This window comes from Piliocolobus tephrosceles, chromosome 7, assembly GCF_002776525.5.
Source record: "Piliocolobus tephrosceles isolate RC106 chromosome 7, ASM277652v3, whole genome shotgun sequence".
NCBI lineage: Eukaryota > Metazoa > Chordata > Mammalia > Primates > Cercopithecidae > Piliocolobus > Piliocolobus tephrosceles.
Window position 1 is genome coordinate 10,182,999 of NC_045440.1, and position 25,732 is coordinate 10,208,730.

General features: G+C 46.5%; 1 protein-coding gene across 1 annotated transcript in view; it reads right to left on the bottom strand.

The window, feature by feature from the left end:
• DLGAP2 (DLG associated protein 2) overlaps positions 1 to 25,732 on the bottom strand; it is an 885,559-nt gene that overhangs the window by 383,223 nt on the left and 476,604 nt on the right. The window contains exon 3 of the mRNA XM_026453900.2: positions 15,930 to 15,962. Within this exon, the coding sequence (XP_026309685.1) occupies positions 15,930 to 15,962 (33 nt within the window). The remainder of the gene's footprint in view (positions 1 to 15,929; positions 15,963 to 25,732) is intronic.

Here is a 25,732-nt window from a genome sequence, read left to right on the forward strand (position 1 = left end):
TCCAGAGCTGGTCTGTGTAACTCAGGGAGGCACTGGGACCATGGCACTGAGCCAGTGCTCAAAATTAAAACACAGGTCCTCAGGGACCCTCTCTGCCTGGGCTGGAGCCTCCACCACTGTGGGCTCTGTCTGTCCGTCTGCAGTAGAGCAAGCAACAGACAGGGTCATGAATCAGACAGCTGGGACTACGGGCACAGCAGCAGGCAGTGAACACTCACTTATGGCTGCGGCAATTCCTAGTGCTGGATGAGGTGGGGTCTACAAGGAATATTCATAAAGTAGCTGCTACCAAACGAATTAAAGCCAGAGAGCATTTTAAGTTGGTAAATTAAAAGAAAGAGGGTTCCTTGCTTCCTTTTGTTTGGAATTACATACCAAACATCCAGCCTGAATGTTCGGTATGGAATTCTTAGCTTTAGTTCCGCTTGACAACAATTACAGCAAACAAACAAACAAACAAAAAGATAAATGAAAACAACAATCTCAGAAAACAAATCCAAAGTCACTCATTTTATGGTTTATGTTCTTATATGTGTTAGCTTATTTTCATGTTCACATGAAATTATGTGTGTATGTGTGGGGGCACATGTGTGGTTGTGTGTCATGCGTGTGCCATTTCAGTACATTTACGGTGGGTGGGGAAGAGTTCACGATTTTAAATAATTTTGTTAAATAAATTTAAGATTTATTTGAAATATAAATAAAGTATTTATTTTAATTTTAAAATATTAAGTTACAAACTGAAGATATAATTTTAGAATTATCTATAAATGTAAAAATATCTGACTCTTGCAAATTCAGATATGCTGAACAGAGCCGTTACGCTGTTAGAATTCTAACGATTTTATCTCAAAGCTATTATTTAAATTGACAAGACTTTCATATATGAAAAATGGTTACTGAATGACTCAGGTTTGGAACTGGTTTCAAAATCACAAAGAGCATTAGTGAGCACACACCTTATTGTCCAGAGTCAGAGCAGATTCCCAGCTGTACATGAAGATATTAAAGTCCATAAATTTCATTTAAAGTCCCCCACTGGGAATTCTACACCAATGTCATTCCAGCCTCTCACTCTTTGAACAGAATCCCACTTACCTCCCTGGGAATTCTGCAACAACTTTATCTTAATTTTACATGCAGCATATATCCTGATTCATTAGAAGCAGCTTTGAGCAGAGGTACCATGTGGGCTGGAGAATTTGGATTAAATTCAAATTCAGGCCAACATTTGCATGCAGTAAACTCCAAGGGCCTGTGCAGAGCCAGGGGCTTCTGGGAAGGATGGAGCTGCCTCTGCACATGATAAAGCCGTCACTGCACGTCTGAACCAGCAGAGCAGGACGTTCCTGCCGGCCGTCCACACCTGAGCGTGTGAACTGCTGCAGCTCGAGACTCCTGGTCACCCATCATGAGCATAAACCTCGTCAAGTTACGGTGGGACGTAAAGGCACATTGACCCCCCGGGTCTTCACTTCACAGCCACTGCGTGGCCTGGGGTGATTTAGGGATGTGAGCTGTGCCTGATGCTCCCACGCAAATGCCCATCTGGCAGCAGGGACTCGAGTCCCCAGCAGGGCTCTCTCAGAGCAGCCCAGGCAGCTCCCAGACTTCCTACAGCTCCCACCTCTTTCCACACCCAAGTACTGGGCATTGGGGTGCATGTGTGTTTCTGACTAGAGGGAGGGCCCGCCTGTAGACTAACTCAGCCAGGTCCACTCAGACAAACACCTTCCAGAGACAGCTCTCCATAGTTATCCACAGCTACCATTTACTCATTTTTATCATAAGAATGGGCCTGAGATAAAAATTCAGGAGCCGGACCAGGATCAACCCCAGTGGTCAAATGGACTTTGTTGGAGATGTCCAAGGCAGAGGTGGACCCAGATGGCTTTGGAATGTCAACACACTCTAAATATTCCTTCCCAGGTTCCATAACCCACACCACGGAAGCAGTTCTTTTCACCTTTTACGGGGTCATGAATCTCCATGGAAATTTGATGGAAACTACACATCCTTCTGCCCCCAAAGCCTCTACAGACACCTGCAACAGTGAGAGGGACTTGTAGGCCTGCAGCTCATGGACCTTCTTAGCTCTGGAGAGATGTCTGTAGCATGATGGGAAGAGTCACCCATGGTCTGAGTCCTACAGACCCTCAAACCTCAACACCATGTTCCTCAGGCCTGGCCTTCCTATAGGGTCCTGCGCACCATTTATCAAACGCTTCCCCCATATCCAGCACTTCACACTCGATTATTCCTCTCCACAGCTGAAATCATTCGTGCTGCTTTGGCACGATCATAAAACAAAGTTTAAAATGTTACAGAATTTATATGATATATAGATTTATTTATATGAAACAGATGTGAAATATATATTCTATGTAAACATTTATATGTAATATATGATATATATATATATATATATAATGTTTTATATATAGATGCCTAACTTCTATACATAAAACTTCTATATAATATAAAAGCTTTCTGTTCCCGCTAGATCTCACTTTTTGGAAATTCCTTGGCCCCTACCACAGCACACTGGCACACTGCGGACCTGCTATGCATTGTATACGTTCACTCACATAAACTGAGTTGATGTTTCTATCTCTAACTGCAGAAATACCAACTCAAATTCAATTTGTCTTACATTTCACCTAGAATAAGGGTATTCTAATTGCTTTTAAAATGTGAGTACATTAACTTTCTTATTTTTTATTTGAGAAAATGGAGAATAATCATTGTAGGCCAAGCACGGTGTCTCCCGCCTGTAATCCCAGCACTTTGGGAGCCTGAGGCAGGCGGATCACCTGAGGTCAGGAGTTCAAGACAAGCCTGGTCAACATGTAGTGAAATCCATCTCTTCTAAAAAAAAATACCCAAGCTAGCTGGGTGTGTTGGCACACATCTGTAGTCCCAGCTAGTTGGGAAGCTGAGGCAGGAGAATCACTTGCATCCGGTGGAGGTTGCAGTGAGCTGAGGTTGCACCACTGCACTCCAGCCTGGGCGATAGAACAAGACTCTCTTAAAAAATAAATTCATAAATATGTAAAAATTAAAAAGACATCATTCTAACTGGATCTCCAGAATTTATTCATCTTAAACAACAAGTTTGTAGCCTTCAACCAACATTGTCCCATTTCCCCTCCCCCTGAGCCCTGGCAGACACCATTCTACTCTGTTTCTGTGAGTTCACCATTTGTGGGAACCATTTTTATAAAACAGTAGATCAATATTCATCATCATTACAGTACAACTACTGCTGTATTTACAACTATTTATTGCAACTATTGATTGAATTTTCAGATGTTTCTTGGATGTACAACTATCTCGTTTGTGCCTGTGCTTCCTCGGCACTCATGTAATGCCTGATAAATGGGCTTGGCGCAAGACACAAGAAGTGAATAATCAAGAAATGAACAAGGAAGTTCATCAAGTCAAGTCTCCAGAATAAAAATAAAACAGAAGTCACTACGTCCCCACTGTGTGCCACGCATTGTGCTTAAAGAGCATAACTTTCAAAATCGCATGGAGATGGGTGCCCTTTCACCCCTCCTGGCTGAGGACTCCAGACACCGTGAGGTCCCACCACACTGGACATCTCGCAGTGCGAGGTGGAGAAAGCTGGATTTTTACCACGGCCTGTTTGGCTCTAATCTTGGCTCCTAATGTATATGCTGTTTTCCCCTCTTCACATATTTTCTTTTTTGTGGGTTTATGATTTAATTAATTATTTAATAATTTTATTTGGTAATGGTTAATCTGCCAAAATTCACCACTACTGATTTCACGAAGACCTTGGGAAAGAATTTGAGAATTGCAGTATTAGGAAATGGGTCATCCGTCATTACAATTCTGAAATTTAAAAAATTACTTCCCATCTGCCTTTTTGCAACACGTCTAACAATAAGAAACAGAGTTTTACTAAGTAGCAGGTCAATGGTGTATACAGTTGTGGAAACCAAATTTATGTAGAATATCCAGAAAATAAAAACCAGACCCTGACAGCACAGGCTTCACTCTGTAGACACACACAGAGAGGCAGACACACACAGACACATAGAGACACAGAGAGAGGCGGACACACACACACAGAGACACACACACAGACACAAATAGAGAGATACACACACACATACAGAGGTAGACGCACACAGAGAGAAACACACACACACAGACACACAGAGAGAGGCAGACACACACACACACAGACACACACCCAGAGACACAAATAGAGAGACACACCCAGAGGTAGACACACGCACACACAGACACAGAGAGTGGTAGACACACACAGAGGGAGACAAAGAGGTAGACACACACAGAGACACGCACACACAGAGATACAAATAGACACACACAGAGATACAAATAGAGAGACACACACACACACACAGAGACACACACACACAGAGACACAGAATTTTAAGGCAAAGGGAATTTTACAAGGAGAACGTCAGGGTCTGAGAAGTTAGGTTCTTAAGAAGCCCCCACTTTGAATTAATGGTGAAGAGGTTAAGACTGGTACCTGGTTCCTGGCCTGACTCTGTCTGCCAGGCTTGGAACCTGCATTTCTCCTAAGTCAATCTTGGACGTAAGGCAAGAGTGGAAACAGAGGACATGTATACTGTAAACGATTTTTAAAGCAAAACAAATGCTTCTGCATCCTATAAGTCAATGAGGCTGTGATGATCAATAATCACCTTCATTCTCCCCATTGCCCACATTACAGGTTCTACTTCTCCTTCTATTTCTGGACATTTTTCAGAGCTGTTGTTCTAGCACGTCCGCAGACGTTGCTTCTCCATTGATCCGAGTCCTGTGTGTACGGTTCACAGCTCTCATATTCCCAGTCCCATGCTGTCGACTACACACAACGTCCTGCATGTGGCTTCCCATCTTGGTGAGACAAGACCCACCTGGTTTTTAAGAATCAGAGCGGCCAGGCACTATGGTTCACACCTGTAATCCCGGCACTTTGGGAGGCCGAGGCGGGCGGATCACGAGGTCAGGAGATCGAGACCATCCTGGCTAACATGGGAAAACCCGTCTCTACTAAAAATATAAAAAACTAGCCATGTGTGGTGGTGGGCGCCTGTAGTCCCAGCTACTCAGGAGGCTGAGGCAGGAGAATGGTGTGAACCGGGGAGGTGGAGCTTGCAGTGAGCAGAGATGGCACCACTCACTCCAGCCTGGGCGACAGAGTGAGAGACTGTCTCAAAAAAAAGAAAAAAAAAAAATCAGAGTGACCCATGGCCAGCAGGAGAAAGCATTGCGTCATGGTCGGTCAACCAAGTCGTGGGCTCTGGGTGGAACACAGGTGTCTGCAGGGAGAAGGAAGAGGGTCTACTTCATCGGGAGAGACCAGGACCCCAAAGGGAAATGGGAAAGGACCACCCACTACTGCATGTTGAGAAAGGCACAGCCTGTGATGAAAACGTCCCCGCCCAGGAAAACACCGGTTTCAGGATACACAATGTCTTCCACATGCGGGATTCTGCATGTGCCTCTCCACGGTCCATGAAGAGGAAATGAAGATTGAGTTCAATTTTTTTTAGAAACTGAGTCACCCAGCGAGTTTGCCTTTTTGGTTCCAGGACTTCTGGTGTGCCCATCACACCATGGTGATTCTCTAGCTTTAAAAATACAATGTCAGTATCTAAAAATCCTCGCCAGCCTTTTTTGCTTATTTCTAGGTTTGCAGCTTGAGTTCTGGGTCATCTGATAGCAAGATTGGCTGGGGGAGGGGGCGCACAGTCATCCTATTCTGGGGTGATTGCCTTCCAAGGTCATTTTGCAAAGGTGGGTGCTGCAAAAATTTCAGTCCTTCGTAATTGGTAACATTGTTGTTAGATGTGCCAATCAGAGAGGAGGGCACAATTAGGGATTTATAGCCACAATAATATGGGGTTTCAGGGCAAAGGGATTCTCATTTCTCCCAGTTACATAAACAGACAAAGAATATCTAAAAGACAGCTCAAATCTATAAACACAAGCCCTGGAGCAAGTGTTACAGGAAGGTGGACGGTCTGACCTGGGCTCGTTGCACCTGCTCTGTGAAGGCACAGAGCCACGTGGTGCCACACGGGGTGGTCTTTCTAGAAGGTCTGGTCCTCCCTGTACCAGGAGCCTCTGCAGGCTGGAAGCTCAAGCCTGGAACACCCTCTGGCTCCTCCTCCCGGCACCCAGCATGGTGTCCTGGGACTCATTTACTGCTGTGAAATGCAGGCAGGAAAATGAAGAAAATCCAGGAGAAGGGCAGGGAAGGAAGCAGTGACGAGCACGGCCCAGAGAAGAGGGGGCAGACGGGTCCACCGACAAAGGGGTGGGCCAACGTGCAGTTGCTTAGGAGCCCAGGATATTTAGACTTGATGAATTCACATCTGTACACCCTACCAGTTTATCAGGGAATTCTCTTGTCTCTGGTCTCCCTCCAAGATTCATCTCAGACCAAGGACTATGGCTGAGTTGTCTGTAGAATCAGCTGCAGAAAGAGCTGAGGGCCCCGCTGCTGTTGGCTGTGGCCATGTCATTCTACCACAAAGCCGACTTACCCTGAAGGTCTAAGTCAAATAAAAGCTTCTTTGTCTTTGAAAATGTCTTGGCACCTGCCAAGTCAGAGTGAGACCCCAGAACAATGCTCACATTTCCCAGTGTGCAGCATGAGGTACATGATTAGGAAACGTTTTTAACTTTTTAAAGAAACAAATAATAAGTTGAGATAATGTGGCTTCTGCAGAGACATGTAACTCTCAGGAAATCTAATAACCACTCAACATCTTTGTACTCCTGGAGCTCAGGATGATAAGAATCCTCTTAAGGATACTTGATTCTCAGATGATCAACGGAAAGACGTTAAACTGGGGGTATTTTATGCTTCTTGTGAGACGGCACAAGTGATGTTCTAATTTTAAAACAAAGTTCTTGGTTTTGAGATGGTGACATTCTCACATGGAAGACAGCTGTCAGGCTCTATCCCACATTAAATGTCTCTCTTTAGCCGATTTTTTCAATATTGCAAATGAGCTTATTATGAATTACTGAGAATAATTCTAATACTTCTTTTCCTCAACATTCAATTGCATATATTTCCATCTCCCAAATATGCTTCAAAATTCAATAATTAGGCATGTTTAGCAAAAAGAAAAGAGACAGTATTTTCTCTAATCACACTAAACCCATGGCCTGATATTTAAATTACCCAGTGACCAAAAATATAAAATATTTATGTATTCCTGAGCCTATCACTGAGGTGAAATTATTTCAATGCCAGAATACCTGAACCTCTGATATTGGATATTATTTCTTAAAAAGAAAGAAAGTTGCAAATTAGCGTTTGTAAATTTTATAACATTCTGCATAAATGGGCAATTGTTGCAGTCTCAGATACCAGATGGTGTGTGCAATTCATCCCCATTTCACTGTCTTATCATATTTAATAGCTGTGGCATCACCTCTGATTCTAAATGCAGCACTTATATTGTAATAAGAACTGACATCCATTAAGCCAGCTTTATGTATTTGATTCACAAATACATGGCTATGAAATGCAGAGGACTAGGGTGGGTGTGGTGGAGGAAAAACCAGTTCCCATGCTCAGAGTTCCCATAGGAGCAGCACTAAGCTCAGCGTGGGACACACATTCGGCCCCAGTAGACATCTGCAGAGGAGAAAAAGGAAAGGGGCGTCAAAGGAAGCCCAAAAGAGCGCTACGGAGGGGCCGGCGACAGGGAGGGCGTGGGGGTCTCATCAGGGAAATGGTGCCTGAGCTGACCCCGGAGGTCTTTTTCTAGACCTATTTATTCATTTACTTAATTTTGAGCTGGAATTTCGCTTTGTCTCCCAGGCTGGAGTGCAGTGGCACAATCTCAGCTCACTGCAACCTCCACCTCCTGGGTTCAAGCAAGTCTCAGCCTCCCAAGTTCCTGGGATGACAGGCGCCTGCCACCACACCCGGCTAATTTTTGTATTTTTAGTAGAATTGGGGTTTCACCATGTTGGTCAGACTGGTCTCGAGCTCCTGACCTCAAGTGATCCACCCGCCTCAGCCTCCTGAAGTGCTGGGATTACAGGCATGAGCTACTGTACCCACATGGCTATTTATTTTATTTATTTATTTTTAGATGGAGTCTCACTCTGTTGCCCAGGCTGGAGTGCAGTGGCACGATCTTGACTCACTGCAAGCTCCGCCTCCCGGGTTCATGCCATTCTCCTGCCTCAGCCTCCCGAGTAGCTGCGACTACAGGTGCCTGCCACCATGCCCGGCTAATTTTGTTTTTGTATTTTTACTAGAGACGGGGTTTCACCATGATAGCCAGGATGGTCTTGATCTCCTGACCTTGTGATCCACCCACCTAGGCCTCCCAAAGTGCTGGGATTACAGGCATCAGCCACCGCGCCTGGCCCCTTTTTATTTTTAATACAAACTATTACACATCCCCTCGCCCCGCTGTGTGTGCAACTTCTGCTGGGATAACGAATTGATGAGCAAGCCGTTCCTTATCCTAGCAGAAGCTGCACACACAGTGGGGAGAGAGGGGTGTTCCAAAATATTCCTCAACAGCTCTCTCTTTGTTCATAAAATACACACACAAACACCTACACACACACTCGGTCTGCACTCAACAGCCCTCCTCCCCCATCACTGTATCGTGCTTTTATTGTAAAGCCTTCAATGTCCCAGGTGCACCCACGGACCTGGATGTCAGTGTGTGGTGACTGAGAACAGAGGGTGCCTATTTCATATGTGGTTAAATAGTACTGGACAGACCAGTAGGGGCAAGATTATGAATGTGGAATTTATCCAACAGAGGAAGAACTGACAACATTTAAGGAAGGAAATGATATGATCCACTTATGCTTTGGTAACAGTTATTTATGGCTGGCCATAAAGACCAGGGTGATGTGGAGAGGAATTCTTGGAGCTTCTGAGGACCCTGGGAAGGGAGAGTAGAGATGCTGCTTCCTGCTCCACACCTTGCCCAATAGAGAGAATGTCACCCAGGTGAATCTGTGCTCATCTCGAAACCAGAAGGGTCCTGCAAATATTTCCAATAAAAGCATGGCTGCTTGGAGAAGTGCTTGCTAAAACACCACATAAGCCAAAAAAGGACTGAAGTCAAGCAAAAAATTAAACTTTGTGAACTTGGCAAGAACCCCTTCAGCAGACAGTAGACAGCATCCCTGTTGGGAATGCTGGGGGCCAGGGAAACCCCTTTCAGAGCATCTCTTCCTTTGCTGGGTGGGACCCACTCCCTTCAATGAGGTTCTGTATCCTTAGACAAGGGTGCCTCCTGCCATAATTTTTCATTTGTTGGTTTCTCCTTGTAGTTATTTTTTTTCTTTGCATATCTTGAATCTATTCTAAAGTGGATGGTTCTTATAGCTTCTTGGAGCAGATTCCCTTTATCATTAAACAATGATTTTATCTATGAAAATACCTGAGTCATCCTACCATGTGCTTTATGTTGTCTGAGCCTTTTTCTCTCCCCTCTCCTACCTGTCTCCTCTTCTATTCACCTTTACATTAAATATTTTGCATTTTATTCACTCTCTTTATTGTCTCAGAAATTCTTAGACATTATTCCAATGTCATCTGGCATCAATATTGACTATAAAAAGTCTCCTGAAAATCAAGTACATCTGTCTGTATTCTCTCTGGCTTTATTGATTCTTTGTCTCCTATTCTGTGGTTTCACTTTAGAAGGCATGGGAGTGTCTGTACTTGTCTGGCTTCAGTCTTAGGAGTCTTTAGATCAAAGAGGCTGAATAAATGTCTTCAGTTCTAGGAAAATATTGACCTTTACTTCTTTGACTAATGCCACTTCTCCTTTCTCCCCATTGTTTTTTAATTTCTCATTTAATTCCAGGTATGTGTTTGTGTTTCTCAAGCCATCTTCCATGCATCTTAATTCTATTTCCCTTTATATTTTTTTATGCAAAGTTCTAGGTAATATCCTAATATCTAGTTTCCAGTTTGGCAATTCTCTTTTCAGCTCTGTCTAATCTACTTTCTAATAATATATCCACATAGTGGTCTATTTAAACGACCTATCTTGTTTCCAGATATTCTGTTTGTTTTTAAGTCTTTATTTCCTCATAATAGACACTTCTTACAATTATGGTTCCTGTTTCTTTTGAAAATCTATTTAATACTTGTAAATGTATCCAATATCTAGGCAAGTCTATTATTTATAGGGCTTTGGTTGTTCATTCTCCTGTTGTGTCCTCTTACTCCCCATATTATTTCATTTTCATAGTGCTATGAAGAAATACTTGAGACTTGGTAATTTATTTTTAAAAAGAGGTTTAATGGACTCAGTTCCACTTGGCTGGGGAGGTCTCACAATCATGGCGGAAGGCAAAGGAGGAGCAATGGCATGTCTTACATGGCGGCAGGCAAGAGAGTCTGTGCAGGGGAACTGCCCTTTATAAAACCATTAGATATTGTCAGACTTATTCACTATCATGAGAGCAGCACAGGAAAGACTCACCCCCATGATTCAATTACCTCCCACCAGGTCCCTCCCATGGCACATGGGGATTATGGGAGCGACAAATCAAGATGAGATTTGGGTGGGGACACAGCCAAACCATATCACTTCCTTAAAGTTTCTTTATATGAATTATATTCTTTTCTGTATGTTTATCTAAAGTGGGTACTATTTTATAGTGGAGAAGTCCTTTGATCCCTATGTTGTCAAGAATTCTGTGTAGATAGTTTGTGATTTTGATTCTGCCAGAGCCCTTAGGTTCAGACAGAATCATAATTGATTTTGGAACAACTTTCATATGAATGTCACCATGTTGTCCTTCTGCAACACACAGGTAATATAAATTCAGATCTCAGATCCATACCTGGAGTGTGCGTTTCTTGTTGGTAATTTTATGACCTACCAACAGCCCTGGATGTGTGATAAGCTTCCTCCACACTTTCTCAGGCATGTTTTTCCAGTTCTTTTCTCACAAACGGGGAAGCTGGGTGAGTGTCTGGGTTTGATTCAAGAGGCTCAGTTCCAGTGTTTCCACCACCCCTGCCTCACAGGACACAGACTGCAATCCCAGCCCCATCCCAGGCCCCTTTCTGGGATTGCATCTCAGGAACTACTGCAGCTGGAACTCGTGCTGATCCCCTGGCTGGAATTCCTTCTTAGTTCTTGGGGCTCAGGGGATCCCCTTTCTTTTGTTTTCATCCAAGCTCAACTATGCACTGAAATAAATTTTGTTACAAATTGTACAGTATTTTATTTATTCTTAGTGGGCATGGGACAGGGGTCAACTCAGTCTTCCATCTGGGGTAAGAGAGGAGCAGTATTCTGTCTCTTACCTTAGAGACTGTTTCCTGATTTCCACTAAAACCCTAACCATATTCAGGTCCTAGAAGACGGACTGGCTGGAGCTGAGTCTGTTTTCCTTCAAATATTAGTTGAACTTTTTAGTTCTTAAGCAACAATAATCACTGAAAACCACAAATAGCAATCAGAAAAGACCATTTTTATACAGAGCATTCAATGAAAAAGGTATGGTCTTAGAGAGACGGGGTGGCAGCCCTCTTTGAAGAGGTGGTGCCTTTCCTCTCCACAGAGAGCAGGGAACAGGGCTGCGGGTACTTTCTAAGCTCTTCAATATGCAATTTCAAGGAGGAACTCTATCATTTTTATCCCCAGAATTGTTAAGAGGTCTTAAAATGTCAAGACGACACACGTTCAATTAAGGTTAAAAACAAAAAAACCACTAAGGAGACTGCATTGTTTTGAGTCACTTGTGGGGAAAATCTTAAATATCTTACATTTAAAAATCAAGAACTTCATGCTACTAACTTCAGGAAAACTTGCCCAATATCTTGATTATGAGTTATGAAGGGAGAAGAGATGACCTGAGTTCCTCCTACTTGTGATAAAATATAAGATTCTGTTTGTCTTCCCAAAATTCCCAGGGCAGCATGCAGATTGTGTTTTCCAATAACCAAAGTAAAAACAACAAAAACGAAAACAGATTTAGAAAGAAAATCTCCTACCTTAAACTACTTAGTTTTTTTTAAGACTTGCATTTTGCTTTTTGCCTGGAATTTCTAAAACATTACCCAGGTAATCCAATATATATTTCTGCCATCACAAATCATCTATTGTGTCTTAAAATTCCAATCTTAAGGCCTCTATTGCTAAAGAATCTTTCATGTCAACGTATCCCAACATTTTTGTAGCATTTTCTCATGCTACATTTATATAGTAATATTAATAGCTTATTTTATTTCTTAGTTTTAATGGGGGCAAATAACACGGATCTAAGACACTGTTATCCCATCGCTGTGGATTTCAGATACGTTCTCCCGGCCCCGCCAGGCATCATTATCTGTCTTCCTACCTCGGAAAATCTATCTGCTATGGTAACAAATCAAGCCATAAAAATGTAAACCAACAGACACATCCATGAACTGACATCCGTGACCCCACCCAATGTCCATACATTTTCTCGTGTTCTAGTTGAAAAGCAAGTAGTATCACGCACCTGTCAATAAAGTGTAAAAAGAATCATGTACTCTTATTTTCCTATATTAAATTGACAGATTATATCACACACGAATTTTTGCTATGTCAAGATAAACCAGCCTGCCATCTTATCGCTCTATAGTATCTGGTTACTGCCTTCATCTAAAAGGTAACAGGAATCACTAAGAAAATGATACAAATTGAGACCATCTTAGTATTAAACTGGCAAATTATGATGACAACTGAGATTGTTCTTAGTAAATTTATGATTATTATTAGCAGAGGTCTCTGCAAAGCAGAACACTGCAGAAACTGCATTCCTGGTAAAGGCATCAAGAACCTCGTGAAGCAAACTGTCATTCCATTTTCACGCCACGCTGCATTTCAAGGATTTAGCGTTGGGCTGTCCGCATATTCTTGGTAGGAACAAAGGTACCAATAAATAATAATCAATCTATTAAACATTTTTATTTCATGAAAACATAGTCTCACAAGTTTCAAAATCTTGTAATACAGAACACGTAAGTAATTTGCATATTGAGATCATGATCTACATTTTATATATAATTAAAATTTTAAGTTCTCTGAAAAATAGGCCACACCATTGTAGAGCTTCCCCAGCTATAGAATTCTGAGGTCTCCAGCATCCTGTAAACTTTGTCCCAGGTCGTGTTTGACAGATATTATCATCTGAGACCAGGCTAATTATTCAATCTGGATCCAAAGAACTAGCTCTCACTGAAAGAACTAATCATTAAAATGCAAATAGGTGTTTCCCACTTCACCGGCTTAGCCACCAAAGGCTGTTAACAGCTTTCTGACAAGAAAGAGAGACGCTAAATGAGGTGGTGCCTTCACCTTCTGGATGTAATGAGTGCTGCACACCCACATCCAAGCCGCGCGTGCTGCCACCAGCCTCTGGCTGGCCATTTCTGTGCCACAACATTTATGAGTTAACTCACAGAAGCTGCAGAAGAAATTATCGAACAAAAACGCTGATTTCAGATTCCACTCTCTGCGCCCAGCCAGCTCTCACTTAGACTAATTACTTAAATGATTTTAAAAATGTATGAATATTCATATGACAGTGCTTTGCGGAAACTAAACCACAGCTGAGACCTCGCCCTGAGCCCGTCCTCCTCCCTGATCTGGAGCAACCGCACTCACACGTCTGAAACACCCGGGCAGCTTCAGAGAACTGTGGCCCAGCGGGGAGGGGCAGGCCAGAGCAATGAGCCCCACCCCCCACTGCCCAGCCCCTCCCCCGCCACCCTTAGCTGGAGAGCCCCCCGACTTCTGCGGGGCTCCCCACCGGACAGGGGGACTCTTATTTGGAGTCCAGTCTGTCTTGTTTTAAACATCCGGAAGCGGACCTGCCCTCCCAGTCTGTCTCGTTTTAAACATCAGGAAGCTGACCTGCCCCTACAGCAGCAACGAGCACGTCTCTCCCCCTCCCCGCCCCACTGTCACACGTTTGCTGTGAGCCGACAGTATGTGTGATGTGGAGGTCAAGCTAAGGCAGGTGACCAGGGGAAGCGACCCTGAGATTGCCCAGGACTGCACACTCTGGTCTGACCTCTGGTGGTGCTGGGCCTGAAAGGCCACAGACCTGAGGCTGGAGTGCCCCGAGGGAGCCAGCCCACCTCCCCATGCTCTGGACAACTCTGGTAGTCCCAAGTCAGCCTGGGTGAGCCAAGGTCCCTTCTAGAGTCAATCCCAGAAATCATCCAACATCCATCCCTGAGCCAGGACTCCGGGGTGATTTACCAGCCTTCATTCGGTCCAAACCCTCGCCTCCAAACATCACTGATTCTGACTTACTGGGACCAAACGCTTCTTTTCATGACAACACTAAGTGGCACGCGACAACAAAACACACCCCATGCGGGCCACTGTCCTTGGCAGAGGCAGACATTTGTTATTAGAAACAAGTAGATGAAAAGCAAGATGCAATGTGTTTAAACCACTATTTACAAGGTTTTATATTTCACAATTTCTCTCACACACTGAAAACTCTCGATAGGGGGTTGGGGGAAAGAGAATGAAAAATGAACTCAAAGCATGATATGCTTTCCATGGTGGGAATGGCAACGGAAGTTATAATGATAAGAAATAACAAAGCTTTCAAACACCCAACAGACAGGCTGTAGAATTTCATCATCCTCTGCAGCAGCCTTGGCGTCTCCAGGAGAAAGGACCTGAGGCTTCCCCATCACAGGAGGCCTCTGCCACACCCAGACCAGCATCCCAGGCTCCACCTGGGAACAGCCCCCACCCACCTGACTCTAAAACATCACATTACTTTTGACTCTGGAAAGGCCAGGGATCCAAAGTCTGATATTTTGCATAAAAGTGAAGCTTAAGATTTTAAAATATACAGTAACTGACTTTATCCTGGATATATCTGTGCATTCCATGCCTACTAAATGACACAGGAAAAAGTTTTAAAGCCTTGTCATATTTCCCTTAACCACCAAATGAGGGAATTGAGTGTTTGACAGAAGTTCCAAGTTAACCCTCTACTCACTTTTTATTTTTTAAATTGCGGGTAAGAGCCTTTCCAGTGGATGTAACTGAGCTTCTGTGGCCCCAAGTGCACAGAAGCCTTTAACACTCAGCTCTCAGAGTCACGGGTTGGGATCGTTTCTCCTGTGGGAGCAGAGCTGGGCTGGGCTCTGACCCAAAGGCACACCCCTGGGGTTGGCAGTGTCCCGTGTTCCCCGAGGCTGACTCGTTTTCTAGCCGATTTGCCTCTTTCTGCTGAAAGCAGACCTCGCAATCAAAGCTCCAGTGAATTCAGAGACCCCGTTAATAGGGGTCAGGCGTTTACCACATTTTCCTTATTCTTTCCAATTAGACCATCGAAAAATATTACATCAATGCTGGCTTTCACTGATTCCATTCCAAACAGTCAACAAATAACAGACTCAAGGGCCCCGCTTTGCCACGTGTTTAAAACACATGAGACTTGCACAGAAAGTGAAATAAGCAACACTGGTGAACATCACTCACGGCCAGCAAAGGCCCCACACACTCTCAGGCCGAGCCACCGACAATCGAGAACGGCTTCCCAGACCCGACTCAGCCAAGGTTCATTGGCACCTTGGGTTCATGCACTTAAAGCCAATAAGCCTGTATCAGCCTCTGTGACCTTGCAGAGGCTGACGGAAATGTATCGATCCAGAACAAAAAAAAATAAAGACAATATTGCAATTTGATGGTAAAGCCAGTTCTTCTTCAGAGATGAGCGGCTCAGTCCTAACGCTCACCCCGCGCTTTGCTTCCATTATTTTACTCACGTTCATATCAAACAGCACACAGAAAGGGTCCTCAATGTTCAAGGTTCTCTTCAACGCGTTTCATGGCAGATTGTCACCAGCCACGCGCCTGTGAGCCGTGCGGCCCCCGCCCACCCCAGGCAGCATGTCAGATACTCACCTTCCGGCTCCCCGCAGAGCGTGCACTGCGACTCTGAAAACAGAGACAGAGAGAAGCGGTTACACCCACGGGGTCTCAACCATGCAGTTAAAAAGATTCAACAGCAGCAACAACAAAAGTACAACTTTGAGATGATGCCACTCGACCACCAGAGCCGGTGGACCCTCCGTAAACAAAGCCAGCTCTGACCTTGCACACCAGCAACTTTTATTTCAAAACCTACCCTTGGCAAATGTTTTACAGATTACATTTTTACTTTTGAGAATTAAAAAAAAAATTATTTTTAAAGTTCTGGGATACATGTGCAGAACGTGCAGGTCTGTTACACAGGTATACATGTGCCATGGTGGTTTGCTGCACCCATCAATCCATCATCTAGGTTTTAAGCCCCGCATGCATTAGGTATTTGTTCTAATGCTCTCCCTCCCCTCGTCACCCCCCACCCCCCAACAGGCCCTGGTGTGTGATGTTCCCCTCTGTGTCCACGTGTTCTCATTGTTCAACTCCCACTTATGTGTGAGAACATGTGGTATTACACTTATGTGTAATAACAACCTCTCTGTCATATGCACACAGCAAATATAGTTTTTTAACTGTATATGGCTGAACACAAATTACTTAGATGAAACAAGAATGGTATATTTTATCCCAGTTGCAATATTGAAACCTTGACTTTGGCTACAGCTCTGTTACATCTCCTTTCAGGCACAAGTTATGAGCAAATGTGTATTATCTTTCAGCAAAACAGGAAAATCCATGGGTATGGACTGAGTCCCCTGGACGCAGGTCCCTGAGTGACTATGAACTGGGCTCTGTCTGCAGAACAGACACAGATGCTTTGGGAGCATGTACAGCTGATCTTCACACAAGGAAGCTGTAGCAAGTGCACAGAAACACAAGTGCCAAGATCTTCATGGGAAAGAATTCAGACTTGGGGGCCGGGTGGGCCCGGGTTCAAAGCCAGCTTCCATCCACTTTCCTGAGACCATGCGGGCAGGTGACCTAACCCCCAGCCCTGAACTAGTGTCAAGAACCCTGAGCCCACAAGGGTAGGAGGGGGAATGAGCAGGTGTGTCAGATATTAAGGCTGCAGGGACAGCGCTGGCCTGCACAGGCCCTCAGAAAAACACTGGCTCCTCTGCACCAGCCACAGAGGCACACACTCTGCCATCCCATGTGACAGCCCAGGGCCCACAGAGGAGACGCCACGTGATGCCATCTGGCCTGAGCCTTGAAGGACAAGCAGGATTTTAAATAGGAATCTGGGGAGGGAGCACAGACATCCCAGGAAGGGCATGGACAAGGTGGACAGGCAGGGGACAGGCAGGGGACAGCAGCAGCATCTGCCCGGAGGGATGGGGCGGGGTGGGGGGCAGGCAGGGAGGTGAGCGGAAGGCGTTCAGGAGGGAGCGGAACATTGAAAAGGGAGTTGAGGTGTTGTTCAAAATAAAAATTAGGAGGCAACAAGGGATTTTGAGGCAGAGCCTCAAAGGCTTTCAAGGTTCCTCTGGAAGGTGACCTTGGTGGCTGGGCGGGGCGGGGACAGAGCCCATGCGGGGCCCGCATGTTTGTGGCCTGTCGGGCTCTGTGGGTGAGTGGGAGACGGTTCTGGTGGAAAGGAAAGAACATGAATCGTCCCTTAAAACTGTGACTGAGCTCTACTGAGCTCTCTCGACTTCGGGGAGACAGAGCCACACGCCTCGGGGTGGACACTTTTGACTGCACCTGCCTTCACGGGCACCGGTGGAGGGGAGGGGAGAGAAGACGTCGGGGCCGCAGGGCAGGACCTGAAGGAGCAGCCCTTGGATGCAGGAGCCCTGGGCCCAGGGCCACACTGCTCTGCATGAGAGGAATGGGACAGGCCGTGGTCCACGCACGGGGCCACCTCCGTCCCAGCCACCACCATCTGCAAAGCCTGTGGAGGGAGGTGGGGCTCCTGTCACTGAGGGGACATGGGGCAGCCAGCTCAGGTTCAGGCCATCACATCGTTGCCGTCACTGAAGCAGACCCTCAGGTTTAGTTAACCTGGAAATGCAGGCACCACCCCTTCACAAATTCTGCAGAAAGTGGGAAGCAGAGGGCCTCTCGCTGGGGAACAGAGGGCCACAGTCAGTTTCCCCCGGTCTCCAAGGCGAGACTCTCCATGCTGGCATCTGACTGCAGGAGGCGCGGGCACGACTGTGTCCCTGTGCACACACACGCACACACACAGTGCCCGGGGAGGAGACGACACACACAGCACCCGGACAGGAGAGGTAGGACCAGAGGGCCAGAGAGTGAGGCCCACAGAGGAAAAGTCAGGAGCGGGCTTTGCGGGAATGCAGTGAACTGCATGGGCCAGGGAAGCTAAAATCCAAAAGTCTAAACTCTGCACGCTCACTCAGCCCCCGAAACCCAAAAGGGATTTTTCCTCTTGTCCTGAGAAGAGCTAAGGCAGGAGGCTCCCGGGAAGGACGCCACTGAGTCATACGGACAAAAAACTGCTTTAAATAAGAGCACGAGGCCCTGAAAGTCTATTTTAGAGTCAAAAGGCGAGAAGCCATCTTAAGCCATAGATGGCTTTATTTTCCCCAAACAAAAAGTCAATGCTGCCAATGATCGCCCCCCACGGTACGTTCATGAGAGCCACTCCCAAACTAGAGGCTCCGAGGAGGCCCACGACATCGGAGCCCACTTCACCTTATTTAGTGAAGACGTTCCTAAATGTGACCACCGAGACCTTGGCAGGACACTCAGGAACACGGAGTGAACACACGTGTCAGGAACTGTGGGATCCGCTCCGGCCTCCCACGTGGAGACCATGAGGCCTTGATGGACCCATCAGAGGCCACACGATGGGGACAGAGCGGACTCCTGGATGTGCCCAGGTTTCCCCCAGAGCAGGGCAGACGCCGGCTTCACCATGGTGCCTGTAGGAGGCACTGATTTCAGGGAAGGGAGAGGCCGACTGAGACCCGCAAGGCTGGGATCTGTGACCAGCCCTCAGCACTGAGCCTGCAGGCACACCAGGTTCAAATTGGCCCCCCTGGCCATGGCTGTCCCCACTCCGCGCCCCCAGGAGGGACTGGAAGCCTCATGGGCGGCTCACTCAGATGTGGATCAGAAAGGCGGTTCCGCGCCTCTTGTCCAACGCGAACCAAAACGTGCGTCGAAACTGACCACAGATTCAAGGCTTTCCCCAGAGTTCATCTTCGTCACAGGTCACGTATGTTTAAAATCACCCAGCAAGCTGAACACACAGCAAGTTACTAACAGCAGCATGGACCCTTTTAGTGAATTCTTCCCCAAGGAACACCCATTAAAAAAATATTCACAATGTAGAGAATTAACCTCGATACACTGTGGATTCATCATCATTAGTGCTGAGTCTCATTTAAATTAGGAGAAGACAGCACTGATCTATGCTAATTGACACAGATGGAGAAATCTGCCTGATGGTTTTGTGTACGTGAACCTGTACCTGCACCACGTGCAGCCCAGTGAGAACTGGCTCCTTCCCCAAGCTCCAGACATGAACAGCAAAAGCCCAGCTCAGTGTTTTCTGGCACAAGGTGTCTTATTTTAATCTCCTAGAAAAGAGGAAACTGCAGCATCTCCTGTGCAAATTCATAGAGCATGTTATCTATGGAGGCCACTCTAAATTTATGCACATATTTTTGGAGAGGCAGCTTTGAGGTCTGGGAAGCCGAGCACACGCTCTCTCTGGCTTCTGCATGGAGTCGGCCTCCGCAGTAACCTCCCTCCCTCCTGACACCAACCCGGGGAGGGGTGCGCAATAGCAGCCGAAGGAGCCGGGAGATAAAGGAGCCCTGGCAGCTCTCCTGGAGCCCCGGGAAGAAACGGCACGCACAGGAACCACTCAGCTGCTGCAGCCGTGCGTGGTGGACACAGCCGTGCGTGGTGGACACAGCCTTGGCCAGAGCTCCTCAGGGCGAGGCCGAGCTCAGCATTGCTGGGGACAGGTACCGCTTTCCTGAGGCTGGTTCCAACTCAGCCATGAATGCAAAGAGCGTCTGTGCTCCTTCTATAGGAAGCCATGCGGGGACAGGCCCGGGTGTGGGCGGCGTTTGCCGTGGGCCGTGCAGCACAGGCAGCGGAGGGACAGCGGGATGAGGGCTGGCGCTGGGAGGCCTGGTGCTGGGAGGCCCGTGGGGTGCCTAGATGTGAGGCCCAGCACCAGGCTGCTGTGACAATTGCATTAATTTGCTGCCTCCCCCGTCTTCTGTCCTCCTCTGCCTCCCTCCAGCTGCGACAGTGACTAAGAGACAGAGAGAGAAAACCGCCAACGTCTTCCTCTTCCAAGTCTCCGAGCACATGGCAGGATCCTCTGCTGTGCTCATCAAAAGGCTCCATGTCAGCAGCCACCTGGAGGCACCGTGTCCAGCCACGCTTCAACAGGAGCTCTAGACAACAGCAGGTCTGCCAGGCCGCCACGGCCACTGCCCAGCCATGGCACCCGGCGGCCTCGCTAGCACTTCTCACACAGCAGAGAGCACGAAACTATGACCCTTAGTCAAGATTATGTGAATAGGCACTCACGCATGCAAGCACTTGACAGAACACAACCGTGTGACACCATGACCCAGGGCGTGACTGTGAGACAACACACACACCACATGACAACACCACAGTGTGACATGACATGACTGTGACTCTGTGACCCAGGACAACACAACATACCACATGACAACACCACAGTGTGACATGACATGACTGTGACACCATGACCCAGGGCAATACAACACACCACATGATAACACCACAGTGTGACAAGTGTGACATGACTGTGACACCCAGGACAACATGACTGTGAGAAAACACAACAGGCCCACATGACAACACCACAGTGTGACTACACAGTACTGTGACGTGGCTATAGGACACATGACCTAAGACAACATGATGTGAGAATATGCAACATGCCTACAGGACACGGCCGTGCGACGTGTGATAATTGACGTGACAATGGGACACCACGATCCTAGGACAAGATGACAACGTGACGGCATGACAACCTGGCCACACAGCTGTATGACATGAGGACATGTCTCCACGATCACATGACTGTGTTCCAACATGACCTGACACAGAGGCCAAAAACCCCACTCATCATCAACTGAGTGATGCTTAAACGATAATTCAGCCAGGCCCGGTGGCTTGTGCCTGTAATCCCAGCACTCTGGGAGGTCGAAGTGGGATCACTTAGGCCTGGGAATCTGAGGCTGCAGTGAGCCAGCATACACCAGTGCACTTCAGCCTGGGGACAAAGAGAGACCTTGTCTCAAAAATAAATAAATAAGTAAATGTAATTTGTGGATGCTATGGAATCTTATCTGCTCAAATGGAAAAGTACCAAACATGAAAAAACAGAGCAAAAGGTAAAACACTATCTCATTTTTATTTTTGGATGTGTATTCTTTAATACTGACTTAATATTCATAGAAAACCTACTTTGTGTCAGGTACTACGCTAGGAGATAGTCATTGATAATATTCTAATAACAATAGTCATGTATATTTATAAATGCTAAGTAACAGCCCAGAATGACAGTAAATTCTTAGAAGGTATTTATCAGGGAGAAATTGTGGTAACAATATTGCTGGTTGCATGGGTTAGGGAAGGGAGACAAGAATACAGAGTAACATTCTTGTGAACGTGGGTTAATTTCTAATTTGAAAACCAATGTTTAAACTGCAAATAGTTGATGTATAAAGAAAAAATACCTGTAGCACAAAGCCAACCCCTAAATATTCACCCAGATTTCATGACTGCACAACGCACCCACGACACACAACTGTGCTTGTATCCCTTAAATTTGTACAAATGAAGACAACACAACAAAACCGCCTGCTGGCACGTTTCTCAGAGCATCGTCCTGTCGTTACCTGATGCCTGACTGTAATCAGGAAGCACGTTGACATAAGTATGCTCCAATGTTAATTAACAAATCGTGTGTAGGATAGTTCCTTCAATTATTGCATTCAAATTCAATTCTCATTCAATTTTTATGTAATGAAGTGAAAAAACATGAAGGCAAACCCAGGAGTGACTGGCTTTAATAAAGCAACGAACTATAGGGAACAACCATGAAAGTCAGATGCACAGACAGGGAGGGCATGTGTCTTCTCTTTGCCTGAAGCTATTGCTTCTGGTCCGAGATAACTACCTGCTCAGGACCCTCATGTGATCACCACCAAGCTCTCATGGCCAGACGGACACACGGGTGCTCAGCTATCCCCAGAGGAGACATTCATTCACTCCCTTCTTCCTTCAGCGAACATGACCAAACATCTACCACGGTCCTAGTGTTGCTCCACGTGCTGGGGCCGCCTGCGATCAACACAGGATGTCTCCGGCTCCCAGAGCTTTCCTTCTGGAGCCCCTGACACCTGCAGCTGTGGCAGGAGGAAGTGCTCGGTGTGCAGACCCAGCACTCGACCTGCTCTGGAGACAAACTGAGCTCACAGCTCAGCCTCTCCACTAGCCATTGTCAAGTCCTGAAATGCCGTATCTGACTTCGGGATGTTTCTGAGGAACAGATTTATCTTCAGAGTAAGCTTAGCCTAAGAAAGACGGCTGGGCATGGTGGCTCACGCCTGTAATCCCAGCACTTTGGGAGGCCGAGGCAGGCAGATCTCAAGGTCAGAAGTTCGAGACCAGCCTGCCCAATATGGTGAAACCCCATCTCTACTAAAAAGACAAAAATTAGCCGGGCGTGGCAGCATGCACCTGTAGTCCCAGCTACTTGGGATGTGAGGCAGAAGAATCACTTGAACCCGGGAGGCAGAGGTTGCAGTGAGCCAAGATTGCGCCACTGCACTCCAGCCTGGGTGACAGAGCAAGATAAAGTTAAATAACTTATTTAAAACCTCTAAGGAAAAACAAGGTCTTGGTATTATTCAACCCAAACATGTGCTCACTGCCTAACGGATGTGCACCCAGGGTTAACAACTAGCTAAAAAGTAAATGGCCCACCCTGGATAACCAATAGTTTATTGTGATATCCGTTTAATCTATGAAACTCAATGCTGCTCATGACTCCAGTCTTACTAACTCCATGACAGCTGTGTGTGAATAATCAGCTTGTTTACATCTTTCATTCGGTTCAGGAAAAAGATGCCCAAAGAAAGGAAGTGATTTGCCGCTGGTCAGCCATTCAGTCATATAAGGAATTATTCTAGTTTCGTTTTTAACAATTTTCAAAATATTTCATCAAGCAGAAGATTGTTCGGTGCAATCTCTTTCCTAGCTTTTTATGTGCACACGAGAAATACATAAGAGCAGAGGAATAGAAGAAAGTCATGTTTAGCCTCAGAAGTTAAGAAACGCCTGAAGAGACGACATCAGGAACCAGATGGGCGGCACACTGCCGGGGAACTCCACTCACGGGCAAACGAGGGGCCCGAGACGCTTGCTCATGCAGGCTGAGACTTTCCCGCGGGACGCACAGGCAGGCCCGGTGGCCCACTTCTGAGCCTGCCATTCTGCTCCTGAAATGCGCTCCCAGTGCTCAGAGTTCTGAGCCTGTGGAGTTCTTGCCATTCTCTTCTCTCCAGCAATGAAGCAGGCAAGGGTAGGGCGGTGCTTTCTCATTAATCCAGCCACCCTCCTGGGGTGGCGTGTAGGACGCTCATGTTCAACTCCATTTCTGGTGTTCTCAGCCTCTGTCCCAGCTGAGTCTCTTCAATGCCACAGCAGCAAAAAGGACCTCTCTCCTAAACATGGACGTCCCCGGGGTCCTGTTCTCGCACTGTGGCTGAGCTCAGTCTTCACGGCCTCTCTGGGAAATTCATCCGATGTCAAGGTTTTCACCTCCACTTATTTATGCCAAAGGTGTCCTCAAGCTTCAGAGGCATAAAGCCAAACACCCGGTGACTGCGTGCAGGTCCCATCTCCACCACTCCACTGAAGACACCTCTTCCCACTGTCCGGATCCAGAAGCCTCCTCCATTCACCTTTCTCTGCATAGTCAACCTCATCGTCCACTTCCACCTTCGGGGCATCCGCCACTCCCTCTCTGCTATGCCCAGCCCTCCTGAGCTCGGCTGTTACCCAGGCTGGCACTACCTCCCACACAGATCTCAAAGGTCTTCCCAGCCACCAACATGGGCCATCACTCCCATGCTGATCTCAAAGGTCTGGCCGGCCACCAACGTGGGCCATGAGACTCACACAAGCGTCTGCACCAGCGTCGGGGCACGTGCCTTGTGTGGCGATGCCACACACATCCCCAGTGGTTCATGCTCAACTTCCAGGAGTCCTTCAAGTACAAATCCTTCCAATTCCATCTCCATTGTGTGAAAGCAGATGCAATGGTCTTCACTAAACTTGGGTGGTAGGTTTAGGATTTCCTAGTAGTATCTTAAGCATTGTGCATCTCAATAAAAACACAGTATTTAATTTTTCAACCTGATGCAGAAGAGCATGATGAATTTCCAAATCCAAGGGCTCTGTGCTGCTCCCCTCAGTGACAGGAGGCTGAGGAGACACACTGAGGAGAAGGCCCCTGTGCTCTCAGCAGCCATGGATGGCAGGAGGCCCTGGTGGAGGGAAAGATGCCCAGCGGGAGATGGGTAAGCAGCTAGGGCCTCCAAAAGCACCATGGCTTTAAATTCACATTCCTGAATAGAACTGTGAATAGTGGGAAATTCATTTATATGTGTCCAGACCGACTGCAAGTTTCTACAAGTCTACTATTTTATGGCTACGTTCTCGCCTTAATTTATTACTTTTGTCTGGGCCAATTGCCCACATCTTGAATATTAAATTGACCAAGTGCTAAGGAGGAATTACAAAGCATTCAGAAGATACCTACGGGAGTCCTATTCATGACACATTTAAGATATTTAGAAACCAAATGGCTTCATTTGAATTAAAAGGTAGACACTGATAGTACATAAAGAGCAGGCACAATTATCAACATGAAATTTGGATATGGAAGTGGAAAGAGTTCTTCCTCAACAGATGCATTTCCTGAACGCTGAGGCCTTCCCTGCTTGTCAGGCACAGGAGGCGCCTCTGTCCTCCCCATGGCAGTCACTGGGACCACCCACCCTCGGAGCTCAACCACACCAGGGTCCCATGTGCCTCGAGGTCTCCATGTGTGCCATTGTGCACAAAGTATGTCTGCCTCTGCCCTTTCTGTTTTTTTCCTGGAAAACTACTCTTCATTGCTTTTTTAAAAGTGATTTATTCCTAACAGCTTTATTCAGATATCATCCACACGCCATCTGACTCTCGCACTGGAAGTGTACAGCTCAATAGCATCCTCGCGGAGCTGTGCAGCCGTCCTCACGATCAATCGCAGAACACTCGTCACTCCAAAAATAAACACAGGCCCTTTGGCAGCCAACCCTCATTTCCGTGCCCCCAGCCCCAGGCCACCACTAATCTACTTTCCGTACAGATTTGCCTGTTCTGAACACTGCGTCTAAATGGAATCCTATCCGTGGTTTTCACGACCGGCTTCTTTCACTTAGAAAATGTTTCTGAGGTTCGTCTGTGCCGTAGCACGCACCAGTGCTTCATTCCTTTACTGCTAGAGAAGATTCCATTTCACAGATGGACCACAGTGTAGTTGTCCACCCCTCCGTTTCCGGATACTTGACCTGGTTTATTTCTCTCTTTGAGTACCATGAATAATGCCTCTGTAAGCCATCAGGTACGAGTGTTTTTAGTGGACATATGTTTCATTTCTCTTGAGTATGTACCAAGAAATGGGATTTGCGGTCACATGGTAACTCTATGTTTTAACTTCTGAGGAAGTGCCAGGTGGTCTTCCAAAGTGGCTGCACGATTTTCTA